Source organism: Zonotrichia leucophrys, chromosome 2 (assembly GCF_028769735.1).
Source record: "Zonotrichia leucophrys gambelii isolate GWCS_2022_RI chromosome 2, RI_Zleu_2.0, whole genome shotgun sequence".
Taxonomy (NCBI): Eukaryota; Metazoa; Chordata; class Aves; order Passeriformes; family Passerellidae; genus Zonotrichia; species Zonotrichia leucophrys.
Genome location: NC_088171.1, coordinates 30,255,926 through 30,277,234, shown reverse-complemented (window position 1 = coordinate 30,277,234; position 21,309 = coordinate 30,255,926). Strand labels below are relative to the sequence as shown.

Sequence of the window (21,309 nt, the reverse complement as noted above, 5' to 3'; positions counted from 1 at the left end):
TTAATTCTTTAGGGCTCTTCATTGTTTTACATACAGGCAGTTGTTGCCTAAATTGATATAGCAGTTATGTGATATTGAGGTATTTCATTAATTTCTAAATATTTTGTTGAACAGTTTGTTAACCTTTTTTTTTTTCCCAGGTGGTTTCATACCAGTTTAACATTAAGACTGGATTTAGCCTTTATCTAGGGGGACTCGCTCTAAAAAAACAATGTAGGAAGGAAGAATTCTCAAATACTGTACAATGAGATAGTTATTGTAAACTGATAGGCAGTGATTCAGGGGACCCTTGCCTGACTGCTTGTTGAGAACTGAGGGATAAAACCCCAGAAACTGATGAAGAGAAAGGGACTTCCCTTTGGATTATAATTTCCTTTCCAGAGAAATGTTTAAGGAAATTTGAGGAAAACCTGTGTGCTATTGAGGTCACAGAGAGTGACTGGCTAGTTGTTCAGTCTCATTATTATAGTGGGCAAATATTTCACATTAGATGCCCTGTTACAACTACTTAACTGAATTTTTCAGGCACAAATCAAAAAGATAGAAGTGGAAAGCCTGGAAATTTCTGGTTCTGACGAGCAATGGGTTCCAGTAAAGATGGAGCCAGAGTCTTCCTCAGTGGTCAAAAAATTACAAACTTGGAACAAAACTAGCCTTTATCCAAATGAATTTCCATGCTCCTGTGTATACAAGGGCTTCAGTAATGTCATAGGTCTTTAAAGGAGATTAGTTGTTACATTAGTTTATATATATATAAATATACACATGTATATAGACATACGCACACACACACACATATATATATATATGTTATGTTATCAGCTTTCTTTTTCTTTAAAGCTGTGTAATCTTTTTCAGCTAATGCTTATAATAAAAAACTTTTGTAGCTGAAAGTAAAAATGAAGACCTTCATGGGAGTCAATCAGGCTAATCCCTTTACTTATCTAATGTCCCTTTGCTGTGCCAGCATGCAATATATCTGCTTCAGTTACCACAGTAGTCTTATTATGGTGGTCTCTAAGACAATCTGTACTTTAAGATTGTTGAAGTTTAGATTTGCTTCTTGCTGCATTGCATGAGTTCAGGAAGCAGAAGCTGTACGTGTTCTTTGCTCGTTATGCAAGTGGTATAATGAATCCTTCATAGCAAATTAGGACACTGCATAACAGAGTTATCTTACATCATTAATTATCTTTAATGGGGTTTTGAATTGGCACTGTTAGTCCTCCAAGACAGCAGTTTGAAAGTTGTGCCTTATCTATTTTGTGCCCTTCAAAAGGCTTAAAATCTCATACCTTCAGGTGACTATAGCATGAATTATTTTGGTAGTGGACACTTGAACCATGTAAATTAATATTAGGCAGATGATTTATGCACAGTTCATTCCACAGTTAAATCATATTTAAGGGGAGAATGTATTTTTGTCCGTTGGAGCATCATCCTGATGTACCCCTGTATGGCCTTGTTTTGTCTTATGGTTGTTAGTTTTACAGAAGAAAACTTATTAGCTCTATTCTGCTGTGTTGTGCTGCACCTGTGGGAAACCTTCAAGGACAGGTCACCTTAGAGAATGGCAACCATCCCAACAAGCCTAGGCATGCTCAGTTAGGCCTTTCCTAGAAGCTGGGTAATTGGCTATATCACAGTGTCTGCTTTTCTTAAGAGTTCAGAACCCACTATATGGTGTTATATTGTAGAATCATAGAATGGGTTGAAAAAGACCTTAAAGACCATCTAGTTCCAAGCTCATGGCCATCAGCAGGGGCACCTTGCACTCGATTGGGTTGCTCAGAGCCTCATCCAACCTGGCATTGAACACTTCCAGGAATGGGGCATCCACAACATCTCTGGTCAACCTGTTCCACTGCCTCGCCAGCCTCACAGTAAAGAATTTCTTCCTAATATCTAATCTGAATCTAATCTAATCTCAATTTGAAGCCATTCCCACTTGCCCTATCACTACATGCTCTTGTGTAAGTGATGTGCTCTTGCTTATCACTTGTTGTGCCATGTAGAGTGCCTCAGGGGGAAATCCTACATGACTGTCAAGTAGATCTGCAAGATACCAGCTCCCTAAATGCTGCCTTGCATGCTGTCAAGGTCCTCTAGAGATGGCCCAGAAACTGGATGCATGGGCTGGGAGGGTGCTGGGTACTAAGGGCTCTGACCTCACACTGCTCCCCACTGCTATTTCAGTCTTCACAGCTGATTTGTTTATTATTTGTTTATTACCTGTTTACTGTGCTGGATACACATTTTATCTCTGGATGAGTTCAGTAGTGATGAAGAACTTCTGAGTCTACACATTTAATTTTGTGACTACAATTCCAAATTTTATGTCATCTGCAGTTTATCAGTGATCAAAACTTTTGGTTTTCCTCAGGAATTCAACAAATTCTCCCTTGCTAAACCTGACTCAGGTGGAAGTACATCCCTACACACGTTTGTTTTACCTTAGATATTATATGCATGCATATCATTCTTCAAGGCAACACAAAGATACATTTCACTGATGTAAATAGACTAATGAGTTATTTTTCTTTTGAGACTGTTTTCTTAAAACATTTCTTTTTAGTTTTCTGACTTCCTCAATTCTCTTTTATAACTTTTGTAAGAAGCAAATTTGATGTTTTTCTTTAGTTAAGCAGGTATAAACTTGTAGAGTATGCAGACAAGGTGGTACATGCCTATTTTTAATAGTCTTGAAGTAAGAAAACATTGTCTTACAATAAGGGTGACTCATCTAGAAATGTAGTTAAGATCAGGCTAATACAAAACATCCTAAAAAAATTCCATTAGGATTACTGCCCTTGAGGTAGATAACTTTGAACTCTAGTTCCAACATGTAAACTTAAATGGTGCTTCTCAGAAGTTTGTAACTTACAGTTTGATTCTCTGTCCTCCTTCTTGTTTTTCTTTTCTCAAGGGCCTTACTTTATAAATTACTTTTTCACAAGAGCATGCATTTGCAGATTGGATAATTTGCCCTCACATTTGGCTAAAAAAGTATCTGTTGAGGCAGATAAAATGATGATTTTTGCAAGTTTTTTGCCGAGAAAAAGATTGTAATGCCTTCAAAGTGTTTGTGGCTGTTGAGAGCTACATATTATGACTTGTGTTCTGTGAAGAAACTATGTGACTGTTTATAAAAATAAAAATTGAGATAAGCCTTGTTTAGCAAAGACAGAGATCTTATCTGCATTTTCATGAGCATGCTCATGAACAAATGGCTGTTCTAAGCTCTGAGCCAAAGAAATAGGCTGGCAGGTGGGGAATACTCCTTGGAATAGCTACTGTCAGGTGAAAACAACCCTCTTTTCTTGCCTTCTCCCACAAAATGTTTCTTTCTTTCCTCTGTACTAATATTGGTAGGGTGAGTGTCAAGTTTGATTTTTAGTTTTTGTGGCTACAGAGACATGGGGAACGGGTAAATAAAGAAAAAATTGTTAGATATTTTTGGTTACCTACATTATTCAAATAACAATTTCAACTATTCTGTTAAGCATGAATGAATGCTTGGCAGTATTTATTTAATTTTTCTTATATTTACAGTAGCAGCATTTTGTAACAAAGGTGTTTCTAAAGATGCCAGAGGAAACCATCCTGAATTTCCCAACCAGTCAAGCCATTGCTATGTAGAAAGTGCAAATGGAATTCTGATAAATTAATTTATTACTTGGAATTCACTGCAAACTTCAAAAGCATTTTGATGATTAGCATATGCTTCCAAAATAATAGGAATTGTAGTAGCAAACTAAGAATGGTGTGGTACAAGCATGTTTCCAAAAACAAGTGTATGTACACATGTATATGTGCAATTAAGAGAAAAAAATTTATGTCTGTAGGCTAAAACCTATTTGCCATTCGGATGCATTTTTTCTTATGGTATTAATTCTCTAGGATATGATATTTATTATCTTTATTCAAACAAAGTATTATTTTAATTGCTGTTTGTTTGTGGCATGCTCTTCAAGGTAAACTTCTAAGTCTCCCATCAGAGTTCACTTAATACACTATCTAACTATGGTAGTTCCATAAACATGAACACATTTTAATTTATAATTGTGTACGATCCTAGGATAAAGACTGTGGCAGGTGTTGCTGCATAATAATGTGATCTAAAGTTTTCAGCATATCAAAGGAGGGTGTGAAGAAATTGAAAATTAGGTTTTCTGATGTAGAAAAAAATAGGTTTGATGGAATAAATTGTGAAATCTTGTATCAAATTTAGCTTTAATGAAGAAAACCCCTGATAGGGAAATTTAATATTTAAATTTGACAGTGCAAAGTTTAAACTATTTTTTATTTAATGCAAAAAATATGGTCTGAGCGTATGTTAAAAGTGTTGGAAGGGATCAAATGTGATCCATGTGAATAGGGAACACTACTCCATTATCAGGTACAGCTGGAATGAAGCTGGCAGTAAATGGATTATGTGTGTTAGCAAGAGGCATTTTCCAGGAAAACAGCAAGTCTAAATAAGTAGAGGAAGCCAAAGAAAGGTAGAGAGTTTGATATGTAATGTAATAGTGAGAGAAAACAACTAAAAAAAGTGTTGGGCAGATGAAGAAAAAGAAATTATGGCAGAAAGTAGTTAAGTAGAACCGTGGTTCATTGTGGGAGGACAGAAGGAAACACTAAAACTCAACCATGGGAAGTTCCAACTTGATAAAAGGAATAACATCTTTCACCCTTGACAGACAATCAAGTAGTGAACAGGTTGGCAGAGCAGTAAGGGACTGAGAGACCAGGCCTGACCTCGTGGGTGATCCTGCTTTGAGAAGGAGTTTGAATGAGGCACCTCCTGATGGCCCTTCCAGCCTCAATCATCCGGGGGTCCAATGGAAAACAAAACGTTTTTAGCTCAGTATTGAAATTCTTTGTGACATGGCCATGTCATGGCTTTCCAGAATGGATATTTCATTCACCCAAACAGAATTCTGAAAACCAGGAATGAAATGCTGCACACAGTGGGTTTCACTGGCAGGCAGCAAAGCCTGGAATTCCCTCCAGGAATCCCTGGAGTTAGGAGCCAGCACTGCAGCTGGGCTCACTGGGTTCAGTGTGACTACACTGAGTGACAGAGCTCCATCACCTTAGCAGGCGGTCCTGGGGAGGAAAGCTCCACTCAGTCTTCCTTCCCTCAGTGCAGCAAAGGTGCAGTCTAAATTAACATATGGATCTTTTTTGACCGCTTGAAATAGTTTGGATTTAAATGGTAGTTGAGTTTCAAACCTCAAATAGAACAGAACTGTTGCTTTACTATGATGATTTTATAGAAGATGATTTTCCAGACTTCCTTCACTCATTTCCTTGATCATTCAAAAGCATGCAGCATCTTTTCAATGTTTGTATTATCATTACTTTAAGGTTCTCCTACTTTATTAACATACTTTCCCCTTGCAATGTTTTGTTTCTTCTCTGGAAAAAAAATACAGTTTTCCACACTTCATTGTTTTTTCTCTCTTCTTTATTAAACCCAGCCTGCAAATCTTAGTTGCTTTTTTGTAATTGCCTCTCCTTTCTCATTTATATTACAGGAAATTAGAGATCTAAGAGGGCTGGAGAGAGTAGTGAGATGGGTTTTTATAGCTGCAGCCTTTGAGCGGTCTTTTGTGAGAATACTTCTGACACTTGCTGTTGATTACAGACTTCTTTTTAAAAAGAACTGTTTGAGCCTAAGTTATGGTCCCTTTTTGGATTCCACAGCCTTCTTCCACATGTGAATTTTTGTAATAGCTCCAATCTGACCTTCTTCATTAAATTACTTAGTTCAATGGAGTCTGAGTTCTTGAAATCTGATATGCTAGTCTGGTTTATTATGTATATCTATTTTGTATCTTTGTGTACTGTACTAAATTCAAGTGGCTCTTGCTCTGATTTCAATCTACCCATTAGTTTCTTTCTGCTGATAAGAAATTAATTCAATATGGTTTCCCATTTTTTAGACTGTAAAGTTATTCTCTGTTAAGTAGAAGCCAACTGTGATGCATGTTCAGTATACTTTTTTTGCCCAGTGAATCTATGGGAAGATAATTTCTCCCACAGTTATGGTATCCTCTGATTTCCAATCCTGTGAGAACCGGCCATGCATTTTTTTAATTCTCACTTCCATCTGGTTGTGATGGTTTATAAGCAGATGTTTATTGTTCTCTCCCTTTCTTCCTCCCTCCCCTTCTTGGTAACTTAATACAAACTCAGTTGCCACCAGTATTTTTGTTGTCACATTATAAATATTGAACATAATAAATATCCATTATTCAAAAAATCATTCTAATTATCTATTGGAATTCTCAGTGGTTAAATCACTTTTCCTGGTTACAGAAAATTGCTTAAAAATCACAAGTCACTTTCCAATAGTGTTAACTCTACAGCAGCTTAAAAATTAAATTTCAGGTCTTTATGTCTACTTTTATAAAGAAGTCTGTGTGTTTACAATAGAAAGTGAGATGTTTCTGCACTACTGAGGTTATGCATCTGATTGAACTTATTGTGTGGTATGTAATTATAGAAATAACTTTCCATATGCAACAAATACATATTGTTTATATCCAGATTTGTTTGAAGACCAGTTACCCCATATTTTTATAATTTTTCTTGTCTTTCACTTCTAATTTATTTTGTGGTGGTGTTTGGTATATTTCTGTCTCTGGAGTTTCATTGAAGTCTGCTTTAAAAATAATTAGCCTTTACATGTATGAAATTTCTTAGTCACTTATGGAATGACTATCCCAAAAGTTTTGGGAATCTTGTGGTTTGTTCTGTGTCTTAATTCAGCATCTAAAGGACAAAGGCCTTAAATAGACTTGAGAGTTTCAGACTTGAGTTTTGATTTGTTGGCTTAAAAAAAGGAAAGTGTTCACTGAATCTAAAACCTGATGTCAATAACCAGAGAAATTACTAATTTTGTGAAATACTGGCTTTGTGGAACAAATCAGGCAATAACTTGCAACTGCTGCTCCTCATAGCAAAAAAATACTGTATTTTGCCCCTAGTAAAAGATCTAGGAAATTCCCCAGGCCAAGATATTTGTCACAACTTTGAGACTTCTTTGCTATTGAGGTGAACAGTTACATCTGCTGTCTCCTTAAACAGTATCATTCATTCATTTTTTGGAAACTTTTTAGTATATATTGTTGAGAATAGGACTTATGCTATCTCCTGGGTTTTTTTTTGTTTTTTCTTTTCCCCTCATCCCCCCTTTATTTACTCAATATTTCTGACACTGCATTTAGTTATCTGTTGAAGTGATACAATAGATAAAATTTTCAAAAAGTTTTCTTGGTTGTCATCTAGTGTCAATATGGACCTGAACAAATATCTTTTAATAAATTTAAATGGGCTTTGGGAGCAGATCTAATGTAATGGTTTCATGTTGTACAAAATAATATAAAATATAATTTGAATTTTGAGATGTATATTATATAAATTACGTAGTTACATTAACTGTACCTTGTAGCCTTTAAATTTACAGCTGTTGAAAATATTCTGTCAAGAAACAACAATATGTGGATTGAAGGTAATGTTTAGCAGATTAGTAATTTGAATTAATTTATTATTGCATGAAATCTAAGGTTTTTTTCTTTATCACAGACAACCTATCACAGCAAGTTTGTGTTATCACCAATGTGAAGGAAACTCTTGCACAAGTAGGTTTCCTCCTTCCTGAATCTCTGAAAAGCCAAATAAAAGTAAGTACAACTCTATGGCTCTCAACTGTCTGATTAATTTAATGCTTCTGGTTGTCGCTACTCCTAAGAAATGGTCTTAGTAATGTGAAAACAGAAACTGAGAGCTTCCTGTGTCTCTGTAGTATTTATCACAGGGAATTAACATCAGGTGTTGAAGTTACCAAGAAAAAGCATCTTCTCTCCAGTTGTGCTGTAGAGGGGCATCTTACAGATCCAATTAAAATGTCCATATTAGATTAGAGGAGAAATTGAATGCAGACAACAGAGAGGCAATTTTCTTTAGATTTTGTGAATTCAATAAATGGAAGTTACAAATATGTTACAGAGGAAATGCTTTTGTTACTTTGAAGTCTGACTTGGAGTACAAACCAATTAGAGTAGGTTGTTTTCCAGCAGAGCTGTGAACGCAAAATCAAATTAATCAGCCTTTTTGTAGAGCAATAGGGGTACATTTCCCTCACAGTGAACGCTCATAGGAGTCTTTGCTTTAGGATATTGATGTTCTACTGGCATTTAACTGTCTTTTCCTTTTTCATTATTCTTTCTACTAGAGCTATCATATTTCCACTTTCCAAAGGTGATTAACATTTGGTAATTGCTTAGACTGGTGTTGGGGTGATTCCTAATTATATAGTATGTGATGTTAACACATGTTCCCGTTACCCAGAGAAACAGACAGGAATAACTGTTCAAAAATTCAAGTTTTCTGGTTTGCATAATGTTACTTCTGCAATGGTTTTATTCATGTCTGTTGATCTTCTGCATGATGTGTTAATTATTAGAAGGATATGTTTCCCTGTGAACCTGTATTGCTGTCTTATATCTGGAAATGTCATTTGACATTGCACTGAAAGTTTTTGTTCAGGAAGAACTGCATTTAGCATGGAATCTTGCTTTATATCTATTAATTGTCTACATCTAAAAGTGAAAAAAGTTAGCAGACTTGAGTATGTCTGAATAGCTGTATGATGGGGCAGAAGTATGTCTCCATTTCACTGACACCAGATGCATTGCTATATCTCTTTTTCATCTCTGTGTAAACTATTCTGCTGTTAGTAGGAGGACATCACTTATCCCTATGCTTTTAAACAGTAAAATCTCTGAGTTAATTTTTAGGTTTACCAATATACAGAATTTCAAACCTTAGAAAGAATTTATGTACAAGCCTATTTGTTCTCCAATGAAGCACAGTACCTTGTGTGAGAGAGATTTGATTTTGTGCAAAATAATTATTTTAAGCAACGTAGGTGTACTGCACTGAAAGCTTTTCAAAGGGATAATTGGAAGGTAATTGATCTAAATAAGAGACCAACTGGGAATAATTCTGTTGAGTACATATTATCTGGAACCACTATTTTAACATTTTAGATACTTTTGACTCTGCAGTCCTCAGTAGCAACCGTATTTATTTGTGGGATATTTGTTAACTTCTACATATGTCCTTAAAGAAGAATTAAAAAGAAATTTTCTTAGAAGGATTTCTGAGAGAGGCTCTAATAACATGATAATATCAATAGCAGGGGGGAAAAATCTATAAATTTAACTAATAAGATAAATAAAATAATTTCTAAAAAATTTTTAAGGCTACAGCTGTTTCTTATGAAGTACTTTAACAGTACTTTAGTCAGTGTTACTGTAAACAGTATGACTAATGAATGAATGTTTTGTCAAAGATATCATACTGTGAGAGACATAGCTTGAGTTTTTCCTTACATTTGTTGTTTATCCCTTTCCCTTACATTTGTTGTTTAGCCCTTTCTTTTTAGCAAACAAACCTAAATAGGAGCTGAAGGTATTTTCTTCTATGACTGGAAATCATGTACTCCTGTTTCTTTAGTGACAAAGTGCTGCTGTCACATGAAATGGAATCAACTGGATGAAGCTGTGTGCCATTTTTGTGACTGGATAATTATCCATAAGTAGGATCTAAAAAAAATTAGGTTGTTTCAAATAGAAAAAGAGCTAGCATTTTACTAGGAGAAATTCACCATTTTTTTAGTGATTGAATTGTCCATCTGTGGCATTGGTGTTAATTGTGATTTTAAATTCTGATATAATTTAAATAAATTTGCAGGTTCCAAATGTTCTGGTATTAGTTTTTGACTTTATGGAAGTGGATGTTGAATAAAGTTAAAAATTCAGTACAGGTCATCTGATAACTAAAAAAAATTAAAGAATATCAGTTTTTACTAGGACCAGAAGTAGTCAAGCAAATCCATATACTCCTTTCTATTTAAACACTGAAACATTATGTGAGAATCACTTTTTATCAAGGTGGTATTTTTAGGTAATTTTTCCTCTCTAATGTAGCTGGTAACATTGATTAATATTAATTATAATTTGAAAAAAAGTACTATTGCATAGGATATTAAATGGCAAATAGAATAATAATTAATTTTAGTTAAATGATGATTTATTGAAGCTTCAACCTAGGCAGTTGTGCTTACTTTTCCAACAGAAAATTTTTATTTCATTTTTGCTGGATTATGTGGGGCTCAAAAAATGCTAGTGTGTTACTTAATAAAATTGTTGAAGTTAAATTATACACTAAAGGAATTTTTAAATGTTCAGCAAAACTGAAGTGTCATGTATTGTAATACCTCAAAGCAAAAAATAAAAGTAGGCCTTCTGCCTTGGGTCATGTTCCAAATACCTTCTGAAAAGACACTGGCTTGCAGTAGGCTCATGTTCATTGAAGTATGTGCAAGGTTGTAGAGTTTCCAGGGATTTCTGCTTTTACATCTTCAGAGATTCAAGCCAGGTGAGCCCTGGAGTCTTGCATTTTCCAAGTATTTTTGGAAATTCAAAGTAATTAATACCTTCTGTGACTTAAAAAAATTAATCTTAAAATATTAAATATCAGCTATTTGTGTCTATGCTATCCAATTTTGAGCCCTAAATGTTTCTAAAATCTTTAGACTTTCACTATCAACTTCTTGGTTTCAAACCATCTTCCTTTGCAAAGAAGTTAGCTTCTGATTATTACAAAAATTAACAAATACAGCTTTACATAGCACTGCAAAGCCTTTTTAAATGTTGTATTTGGTACTTTTGTTGGATTGGGGATTAAGTGGCATTTTGAGGGAACACAGCAGTGTATTACTTCTGTTGCTTGCTATGATACTTAACGTGTTTTGGGATGAAATAATGCTCAGTTGTACTGTGAAACAGTGGGATTTGCTGATTTAATGGAAATAACATGAAGATTTTTTTTTCTCCTGAATTTCAAGATGTTTTATTTGCTTCAAAGTGTTATCTTCTCTTAGGGAACAGATTCACCCTCTGCTACCTGGTTTACTGTTGTACTTAAGGCAATACCAAAGCTGATAATGTAGTAGAATCTACTTTTATATTTTAACTGAGATAAGATAGTTATTTAGCTTGTGTTAAAGGTTGCAAAATAAGTATGTCTGTGCCTAAGAAAGTATTTAAAAATATTTGTTGAGAAAATTATTTCAAGGAGAAACTCTAGATGGGTCTTATACTCTTGTTCTGGGCAGAATCCTGGAATACCAGTGCACTTGGTCTTTCTAGCATACTTATTTTATTTTATTTTTAACTTCATGAAGACAAAATGTATATATCTGAGTATTGTAGAGGGTTTCTCAGAATCAGAGGTCTAAAATCATTAGATCATTTTATGGGCAGTGTTTTCATCCCTCGAAACAGTTGAACATCCGAACCCAGGCAGCAGCACTCATGTCTGGTGCTTCCAGGGCTGTTTCTGGAATGCCTTCCCTGAGCAGCATACTTCAACATATGTTGGGCTCCATGCTTCACTGTTGAGTGCCCCAAAATTTTGAGCAAATTTCAGTTTTTGTAGTGGAAGTAATAACTGCCAGTTTTAAATCATTTAAATGAACAACTTCTGCTACAGAGATGGAAGCTTTAGCAGATAGTTAAGGCTGAATTAAAATTTTTGACTTTTTTTCTTTTTCTGTCTAATCAGGTTGAAGCTATTTCAGTATCTCTAAGCAAAAATGATAGCTGTCTACAAAACATCATTTCAGGACAATGCTACAATTTTGTTTGTGTAAATGTAAGTAGTGAGGATGCATGCTTTTATTTTATGCTTAAACTTACTAGTAATGATAAATAAAAAATTAAATATTTAAGTAATAAGTTGTTTGTTATTTTTGTCCTCATGCACTGTGTTCATTCTGATATTTGGTGTTTGTAATGTGCACTAATCTTGACCTTTGAGATACTGGTCTGTCCATTCTCCTCTGGTTCCACACTTCTGTCACTGCGTTGTTAACCAGACATGAATTCTTGAACAAGAGGAATAAAATCTGATGTAGTTTAAAATTTCCTATCATAACTGTTGTATCAATGTGAGTTATTATTAGGAGAGGCCTGTGATATGTGAAGTCACCTAACTGTGCATTCATTACTGTGGTCTGAATTAGTATTTCCCATTCTGCTCATGTGCATGCCATGTGATCTGTATTTGGGTCCATGTATGGGAACAGGTTGGTTTTAGGTGAGCCATATCTGAGACCAATCAAGATCCTTAATCTTTTTTGTTTGGTTATATATATATATATATATATATATATATATATAGTTATTAAGATTATTAATCTCATTATTTTTCAAACATCTAACTTTACCAGAAAATATCATAAAAGTATATATTTAAAACATATTGAAAACAATAAGCTAATCAACCAAATCCCATCCCCCTCCCACCCCAATAGCAAAAAAGTGATGTATCTTCTTTTGGTAAATAACAGTTCTTCAAATTCCATTTTTATGAAATAAATGTTGTTTCCAGTAATTCTAAACATTTCTTTTTATTTAGGATAAAAGGTGGGCCATTCAAGAAACCCAGGAACTAGTAGATGTGTTGGAAAAATCAAATATTCCTCTCTTATATCCGGTTGTCCTTATTTTGGTAGGTAACTCCTGTAAGTTACTGTAGAAAGCATCTCATTAATTCTTTTAAAGTATTATTTAATATAAATATAAGTAATATGTAATATAAATAATTTTTAAATTAGACTAGATTTGCACTGCTGCTAAGTCAGAATAAAATTGTAAAATCAAACTGTAAATTGGTCTCCAAAGAAACTCATTTTCACTTCAACAAATGTACTACATGCTGTCAGAAAACAAACTGACACTAGCAAATGACAGTTTATTGGTTATATATTTCTGTGAAAGACTCATTGTGGCTGGCTGGTTGTACTGAACTGTTAACTCCTGCCTTGCTGTTGTACTCTATCTCTGTGGGGATGCTGCAAAGCTTGTGCTGTGCTTGGATGCTCAGCTGAAACAGAATTAAGTGGCTTTCCTTTTTGCTATGCGTGTGTGGTCCTGATGGCTGCAGTGTTTTTCGTACAGGCCAGGATGCCTTGGCCTTCTTGGCCACCTGAGCACACCCTGGCTCCTGCTCAGCCACTGCCACCCAGCACGCCCACGTCCTTTTCCACTGGGCACCTTTCCAGCCACTCTGCCCAGCCTGTGGTGCTGGGTGTGATTGTTGTGACCCAAGTTCAGGACCTGGCACATTTCCCTCTCAAACATCATACCCTTGGCCCATGGATCCAGCCTGGCCAGATCCTTCTGCAGAGCCTAACCTCTCATACTATTATAGCCTCACCTATGGTATGCTGTTCTCTTGGAGTGAGTTGCTGTGATTCTATGAACATCAATATTTAGCACTTTGTTTCTAGACTATCTTATTTTCTTGACCCTGTTTCTGGGGAACTTCAGGGTAAAACCTTATTTTACTGAATCTTCTAAGATAAATTACTTCTGCCTTTCATAATCAGAGCAATTACATATCTCCAATTCTGTTGGTCATTTACAAAGCCACTGGATGTGTAAAACAGTCTTTTTTTGCACTCCATTAGTTTTCATTAGTCCTTTAGCAAGAATATACAAAACCATTTCTTTGTTGAATTTTGAGTGTGAAGATAAAGTTGGAATTATTTATCAACTAGCTAATGCTAAGGTGTCAAAAGCATACTTATTTTGCCCAATTGATAGCACTTTCCAGTCAGGACTTTCAATTAAATACTTTTTTGAGTGTGATGCTGGGAACATGAAAATGGTTTAATACTTGTAGCTATAAATATTCTGGTCTTAGTATCTCCTAAGAAATAGGAATGCAAGTAATTCTTACACTATCTCCCCATGAAACTCGGGTTTTACCCCTGAGATACTAGATCCTGAAGTCATTGTAGAACCCAGAACCATTTTTAATGAAAGTAAAGTTGCTTGAACAGCCTGAAGCATGCATGAATTATTTAGGTAGACTCCTTTTAAAAGAGGTGTAGGAGAAAATAATGCATTTAATCCCTTTAGTATACCTCCACATGCATCAGTTGTTTCTGACAACTACTTGAAATTTCTAAGAACTAGACATTGGAAGAAAATCTCATAACTAGGTGGAAACAGTTGTGAATATTTAAAACACTGATAGAAATACATTTGTTAAAATTATGTTGCCTTATTGCACTTGGACATCTGGTGGATATACCACACTATCTTTTAGAAATACCAGAAGGGAAGAAGAGGAGATCTTGGAGGTATGTTTAGAGTGACAAGAATTAGCTTAACAAATCATTGTCTCCTATTAATCACTGGAAAGTATTGAAGTCTTTAAACTTCTGAGCTCTAAAACTCATTGCAGATGTTATGGTAGACAGAAACTTCCTTCAGCAGTCTTAATTTAAATTCAGTGTTGGGTGTCCTCTTCTCTAAGGCTCATGAGTGGGATTTTCATCAACTTTGTTCTTTCCTGTATATATACCTTTTTAACATAATAACTGAAATAATTGTTCATGAAAAATCCTGTAGTACACTTTCTTTCAATGTAAAAGGACATATTAATAGTTCTCAGACAAATGTGAATCAGAATTTTAAGCAGTATATTGAAACTTAAATGCATAGGTCTTAGGTACCACCTATAAGGGAAACATGTTTTTTACTCTCTAAAGTAAAACTCTTGAAAGAATAAATGGGGAGAGCAGCTAACTGCTTCTATTCCAAACTCATAACTAGGAACAGTCTAATGCAATTGTATTTGGGTAATTGGAAAGTTCTTGTCTATTCTTTGATTTTATGACAAAAATCAATTTCTTCATAATAATATGATAATTAAGGAAAAAAGGGGTTTTTTTCCCCTTCCAATAGTCATCTTCTTTAGTTGTAGAAATGACAGGTGTTGTTGTTGTGCCAGACTCTGTTTAACCAGCCCAGTGAGCATTGATCCAATAAAAAGATGAGCTTGCACTGGACACAATGACTTTTTTCATATTCCCACCTATCAGTTGCCACAGATTCAAAGTCTATCCATTATCCTGGTGCCTGACTGGATTGTTTCATGGCATTTGTAAGCTGAAGCAGCAATAGGATCACTCTATCTGGACAAAAGGGAAGATTAATGTTGCAGGAGAAATAGGCATCACAGAGGTAAACTTGAGGCAATTATTTGTTTGCATCAAGGCAGTATCTTCAATTATGCTGTAACCTGACAAATCATATTCTTAAACTGACATTGCTTTTTTGAGCAATACATTTTCATGTTTGTAAAGGGTATGAATGGATTTGATTTTTATGTTGTTGCTTTGCTTAGGGTTAGAAAGAAAGGAATGCTAGTGCTTCAGCTCTGTAGTTGCAATTATTTGTATTTCAGTACCAAAGTTAGTTTGGGAAAAATCTCTTTTCAAAGCTGTTAAAGAAGAGCTAGGTTAAGTTCTCTCAAAATAATAGGTTTAATAATTTCTTGTAAATAGCTGTAAATGAGTAGTACTTACTTAGCCTTGTTTTGGGTAGAAAATAACAAAATAATGACTGTGTGTGAAAATTAATCTCTGCTTGTGTAGTAGAAGACAATAGCTTTGCTTCTGGTAAGTATGCATTTAGGAAATAAACAGCTTTTTTTAAAAAGTGCTCCAAGGGAAAATGAGTGGGGACCTATTTTCTGTCAGTGTAAATGGAACAAAGTACAAATAGAACTTGAAATAATTTTCCTTTTAGTTAGGAGTAAAGGTATTTCTGCTATTAATAGACATTGAAACCTTATATGTACAAATCATTATACTTAATTTTGATTTCTACAGCTAATAGAAGTTTTGGAGGTAAGCTGATTAAAATGTGGTATATGTAAGACTTGGGAAAGGATTGAGCTAATTGGTACCTCCCTGAAATACCAGTTACAGAAGCACAGAATATTCTGAGTTGGAAGGGACCCACAATGATGATTGAGTCCAACTCTTGGCCCTGCACAGGACACCTCAAGAATCACACCTTGTGCCTGAGAGTGTTGTCCAAATACTTCTTAAACTCAGTTCAGGTCCTATAAGATCTGCCATGTTTGTGCAGCATCCTTGATGGAAATGAGACCTGCCTTTCCCTGCCCAAGGGCTCAGGCTTCTTTTGAGGTAGTTTCTGCTTTTTAAACTTGAAGTATTATCTTGAAATTAACCCTATAAAAGCAACTAATTTGCTATACTGAAAGGATAGTACATTTCCAATTAAACTTTAAAGAATTTCGTTTTGTCTTGAAAACCTTCAAGATACTTACGAAAGACACGTGTATTCTATAGTCCTCTGATAGTAAAAAACCCAAGCAAAAAAACTCCTCTGAAAGTTAATCTAGAGATTATAAAAGAATGTTGTTTGTTTTCAAATTTAATTGAATATTTTTAAGATGCATTACATGTTCTGGCATATTGGTTTCTTCTGCTTTGAAAAAAATAGTTTTCATGTCCCTAAATGTGTAAGCAGTGGAATTCAGTAGTAAATAAAAGCTAAGAAAAGCCTTTTTTAGTCTGTATTTTTATGTGTGCTTAACACATAAAAATCAGATACTAAAAGCCATCAGTCTAAACTGGCACACTATGGAAAAAGTGGATTTTGTTTTTTCCTCATCTGTTCTTTTGCAGGTGCACTTGGATATTCCAGAAAATAATTCTTTCAGCATTGGGATGGAAGACCTAACTACAATCAAGAAATTTGCAAGAGAAACTAAAAAGAAAAATATTTTAGTTTATGGTCTCCTTATCCAATATAAGGTATGTAATTATCTTTCTGTGTGCAAATTATCTTCTTTTGCAATTTATATGATTAATGATAGAATCTTCATTTAAAACAAAATCAAAGGGAAATAAAAATGACACGAAAAGGATTTTTTTGGAAGATTCTTGCCTGTTCTTGTTCAAAATTCAGACAAGCCTGTAGTTATGAACAAAAATGTAAGCTTTTTGATTAGAGAGGAATAAATGATAAACACTTTTTAGAAATGCATGAAAACATCAGGACCCTTTTTGCTTTTCTGCTTAGGAAATTGCTTTTTCTCAGCATTAGAAAAAGAGAAAAATAGTGAAATACATTCAGTCAGTGGTTCTGCAGTATTTTATGTCCCTCATCAAAATGAGTTTGGTACTCAGGTGACAGGAAGGGCATGGTGTATAGGTGTTGAAACAGTGTCTGTAATAGCAGCAAATTGCCTCAGCTGGAGGCAAAAAGAGTTTGCACTCCAACATACTTTGTACTCACAAAAGCTATTTAAAAATAAACCATTTGCCTGGGAAACATGTTCTGTCAACCAGAAGAGTGGGCTGCCTTGCCTCCAGTGCAGATAAAATTTTTCAGCTTTTTAACTCAGCAAACTGAAGTTTGAAGGAAGAAGCAAACTAGAAATTTTCATAAAGAAGAATAAATGTAATCTTAACTGCTTTTTTTTTTTAAATTATATATCTGGGTTTATATATAATTGATTAAATGTGGCTTTAATTTTAAATATTTTTCTGGTATACCAAGCACTTGATTTTTCCCATCAAATTCTGTTGCTTTATTAAGAGCTGTGAGTATCAATACCTATCAGTTTATGTTTTTATAGACTTTTAATGCCAACAAAATATGAACATTGCTATTATATGACATTAGTTCATCTCTTGTTTGTAAAACACCAATGGACATACAACTGACCAGTTTTCTTTCTGCTGCTATCAAATCTCATTTTTTCAGGCTGAATTCTGGCTTCTTTTGATAAAAATAATTTGAAAAACTATTGAAATATAGCTCTAAGAGTCACCTTATCATGGTAAAAAGGAACGCTTCAGATATTGCTGTGGTCTAACTGCAGTTTTTGCCTTTTTGACTTCATTGTGTGTATGTGATTTTATATTCAAGTGAATCAAATAGACACATGTGGATAGCAACAGTTAGTAAACCTGACTGGAAGACAGAAAAATCTTTTATAATCTTCAGTGGATTTTGATGTGCATGGCAACAAGACATTTTAATATTAATGGGCACATATAAGAGCAGTTGAGATCTGAGTGGGAATTCTTGATCTGTGGTGATAAGAGGATTGCAGCAGACTGCTGCCTCCATTCTTTGAAAATAAAAAGCTAGAATCATTATGTAAGGTCATTGTAGGGAGAATCATCACTTATTAGCATGGAGAAAGTCTTATATAGAGTAAAACACTTCAAAAAGTAAGTAAACTATTTCTAACTGTCTTGTTTTATAATGGCTTTAAAACATGTCCCTGCTCACAGAGACAGGAATATAGTCTTGAGTTCCTGCTGTCTACTTTGATCAATAACAAAAGAATAGGTTGTACACATCATTTGTATATATGTGATATATGTATCAAGTTTACTTTTGGCTGCAGATCTATATAGAACATTATTGTTTCTAGGTAAAGGCCTATGGAAAGATTTGATGTATGAATCTAGAAATTACATAGCCCCAAATTTATTGCTGGTCTGGGTGGGACTGAGAGACTGTGAACAAAAGCAAATTTTTACATGAAAAAACATTTTTAAAATAGTTTCTTTTTTTTTTTTTTTTTGGACTCTGAAGTCCAAAGCATAATTTCATTATTTCAGTCACCAAGGTATTTTACTTCTAGTACAAGCCATTAATAGATGAACCTGTACATGAGTTCCATCATTCACATAGGCATGATGAGGAGTCCAGAAGAAGTAGAAACACAAAAAAGCACCTGTGCTAATGCAGGATACCCTATTATTGCAATAATTTCTGTCATTAGATGCATTCTAGAAGTCCCAGAAAGCTGTAGTTTATTTCAGGAAAAGAGTGATGACAGGTTACTTCATGGAGCTTTCCTCTAGCTGACAGGTTTATATCATCACTACCAGACATACACAGCTGATAGGTACATATTTCCTAAATTTAAAAAAAAAAAAGGGGGGGACTTTATTGAGACAAGGCCATGGTAATGTTCAGATGAAATGATGTTATGTTTCATAGGGTTACATGATTAAGTCGGTGTAAGGATGTGTTGATATAAAAGAAAATGGGGGCAGTCTTTTGGACTTTGCAAAAAGCAAGCTTGTTGAAATAAATACATTTTTAAAATATAGCTTTTTTAAAATGTTTTGGAAGTGGAAATTAAATGCTCGTAGAAGCACGGAGTTCAGTTTTGATGATATTGAAAGAGTTATGAAGCCCTAAGAAAAAGTATGAGCCTTTACTTTCACTTCTTAAAAGCGGTGTTTGTTTGGTATATAGAAAAAGATTTCAAGTATTTTTATGATTATTTGATATACCAAGAAACTAATCAGGAGAATTAAAGGAAAAGGCTTTAATGTGCTGTATAAATGACCTGCTTTTTACCTTTCATTTTCCTGTAACAAACGTCTGGTATACAAATAGTTATTTGTCTTATAAACATCATGCATAGGACACCATGTTACTGATATTGATATACAGATCCACTTAGTAAAATCACTAGTCCTGAAAATACAGTTAATTTAAATTGCATTTATGATATCTTTTTCTTTTCTAAACAGTTCTACAATGTTAGAAGTGGTTTGCACATTCAAAATGCAAAGAGCCAAAGAGTATTTAGTGTCTGAGTCTGAACTTAGGGAATTTGTTTTTGACCATTTTTCAGATAATTTGAAGGAAATAGTTGATAAGTAATGTGAAGTAAAAATAAGGAGAAAGGTTCATTTTTTTATGGATGATATTGCTGGCAAGTGTTAATGAAAATGTTAGTAAAATTCCAACTCCTTAATTTAATGAGGTCACCTTGAAAATAGCAATGACGGGCATGATATTATATATTAGAATAAGAATCTTTGTTTTAATAATCATATCATATAGGATGTAATGGAGAAAGCAAATTCTGAATATTAGGAGGAAAACCTATAAAAAGAAGCCAAATTATTCTTAAATAAACAAAGCTGTACTTAAAAGGAGACTTAAGAACTGCTAAAACCCCAAAGAATATGAAAGCAAATGTCAAACCATCCTTGCATCCATGCAGGGATGGATATATATTAAAACTATTGATTTCTATCATTGGAGGCACAAGATTTAGGAGGATACCTCAGCTGCATGTTGTTGTTCTATGTTCTGAACAATGGAATTTTACTGAAATTGGCCTTGATCTCACACACACACACACACACACATTGTTATCTTTAAACATGTGCTAGGTAGTTAATGGGGTTATGCTTGAATATGACAGTAATGTTTAAAAAAAAGCCCCTATTTTCTTTATTTACTGCTCTTCTCCCTTTAAAAATATTCATAGTAATAATAATCACAGTCTTATGACCAAATTACAAAAATGATCAATAAAATAATAAAAAGAGACTAGTAAAAGCATTTCCTAGCGTGGGAGTTCAAATTCAACAGCTTGTAATGTTTACAGAAATAAAATCTTGGCCTGTAAGTTTCAATAAAGACTGTTACTGTTTGGAGGGATTAAAAAGGAACAGTAATAATCCAAAATAAAGCACATTTGGATGGACATAGTAAACCACAGAAAGCTTTAAAATAAGAAAGTAACATTAATATAATCTTGGTTATAGAACTGTGTGAATTCAAAATAATCCTATTTCAGAGAAGCACTGACAGAATGTTGTGTCAGTGCAGCAAATATGTGCTGGGCCTTGCCTAGGGTGCCGTGGGCCCAAGTACTTCTGCCTCTGAAACTTCTGTTTGGTTAAGATAAAGGAACTATTCACTGACAGCCAGAAAAATCACAGTACCTACACTAAAAAGAGACAAATGATGCAATAGAATAATTGTTATGAAGCTGCTTGAAACTGAAAGGAACCTGAACTGTGGGTGTTTTCTTATGCAAACATACTGAACACTTACTGTAGCCTTAAAGATTTTTTGAAGACAGGAGGCTCGTCTGCAGTGTGGTTGATGGCTCAAGAAATACTTAGTGTGTTAGAAGTGTTTTGTGTCTGTCTTGGTAAGCCCCAAAGGTAAACATTTATGATTTCTTTTTCATCAAAGATCCCTTAAAATAGTATTATGGGTAAACATTAAGGCAGTGTTTCTCAAAAGAGGGAACACACCCCTCAATGGGATAATCCACAAACTAGAAGTTGGTTTGGCAACCAGTAGTGAGATAATGAGCCTGGAGGGCAAATGAAGCAAAATCACAAAATAAAATTTTGGAAACTCATTAAAAACAAATAGGTTCTGCTGTACATGACCCCTGCATGCTTCTCAATTCACTTAATAATCAGCATAGAATTGGTCAAATGATTGCAATCTGATTAAAATGATTGGGATGCTGCCTGGAGACAGCAAAAATGACATTTTTAAAAATTTCAGCTGCAATGATGTAATAGATTGTAATGCATTTATTTACTTACATTTATTCCTA

The 21,309-nt window shown here is 34.4% G+C and overlaps 1 protein-coding gene across 1 annotated transcript in view; it reads left to right on the top strand.

Annotated features, from left to right (window-relative positions):
- CRPPA (CDP-L-ribitol pyrophosphorylase A) overlaps positions 1–21,309 on the top strand; it is a 106,381-nt gene that overhangs the window by 46,479 nt on the left and 38,593 nt on the right. The window contains exons 6-9 of the mRNA XM_064704418.1: positions 7,594–7,691; positions 11,641–11,730; positions 12,496–12,588; positions 16,589–16,717. Of these exons, the coding sequence (XP_064560488.1) occupies positions 7,594–7,691; positions 11,641–11,730; positions 12,496–12,588; positions 16,589–16,717 (410 nt within the window). The remainder of the gene's footprint in view (positions 1–7,593; positions 7,692–11,640; positions 11,731–12,495; positions 12,589–16,588; positions 16,718–21,309) is intronic.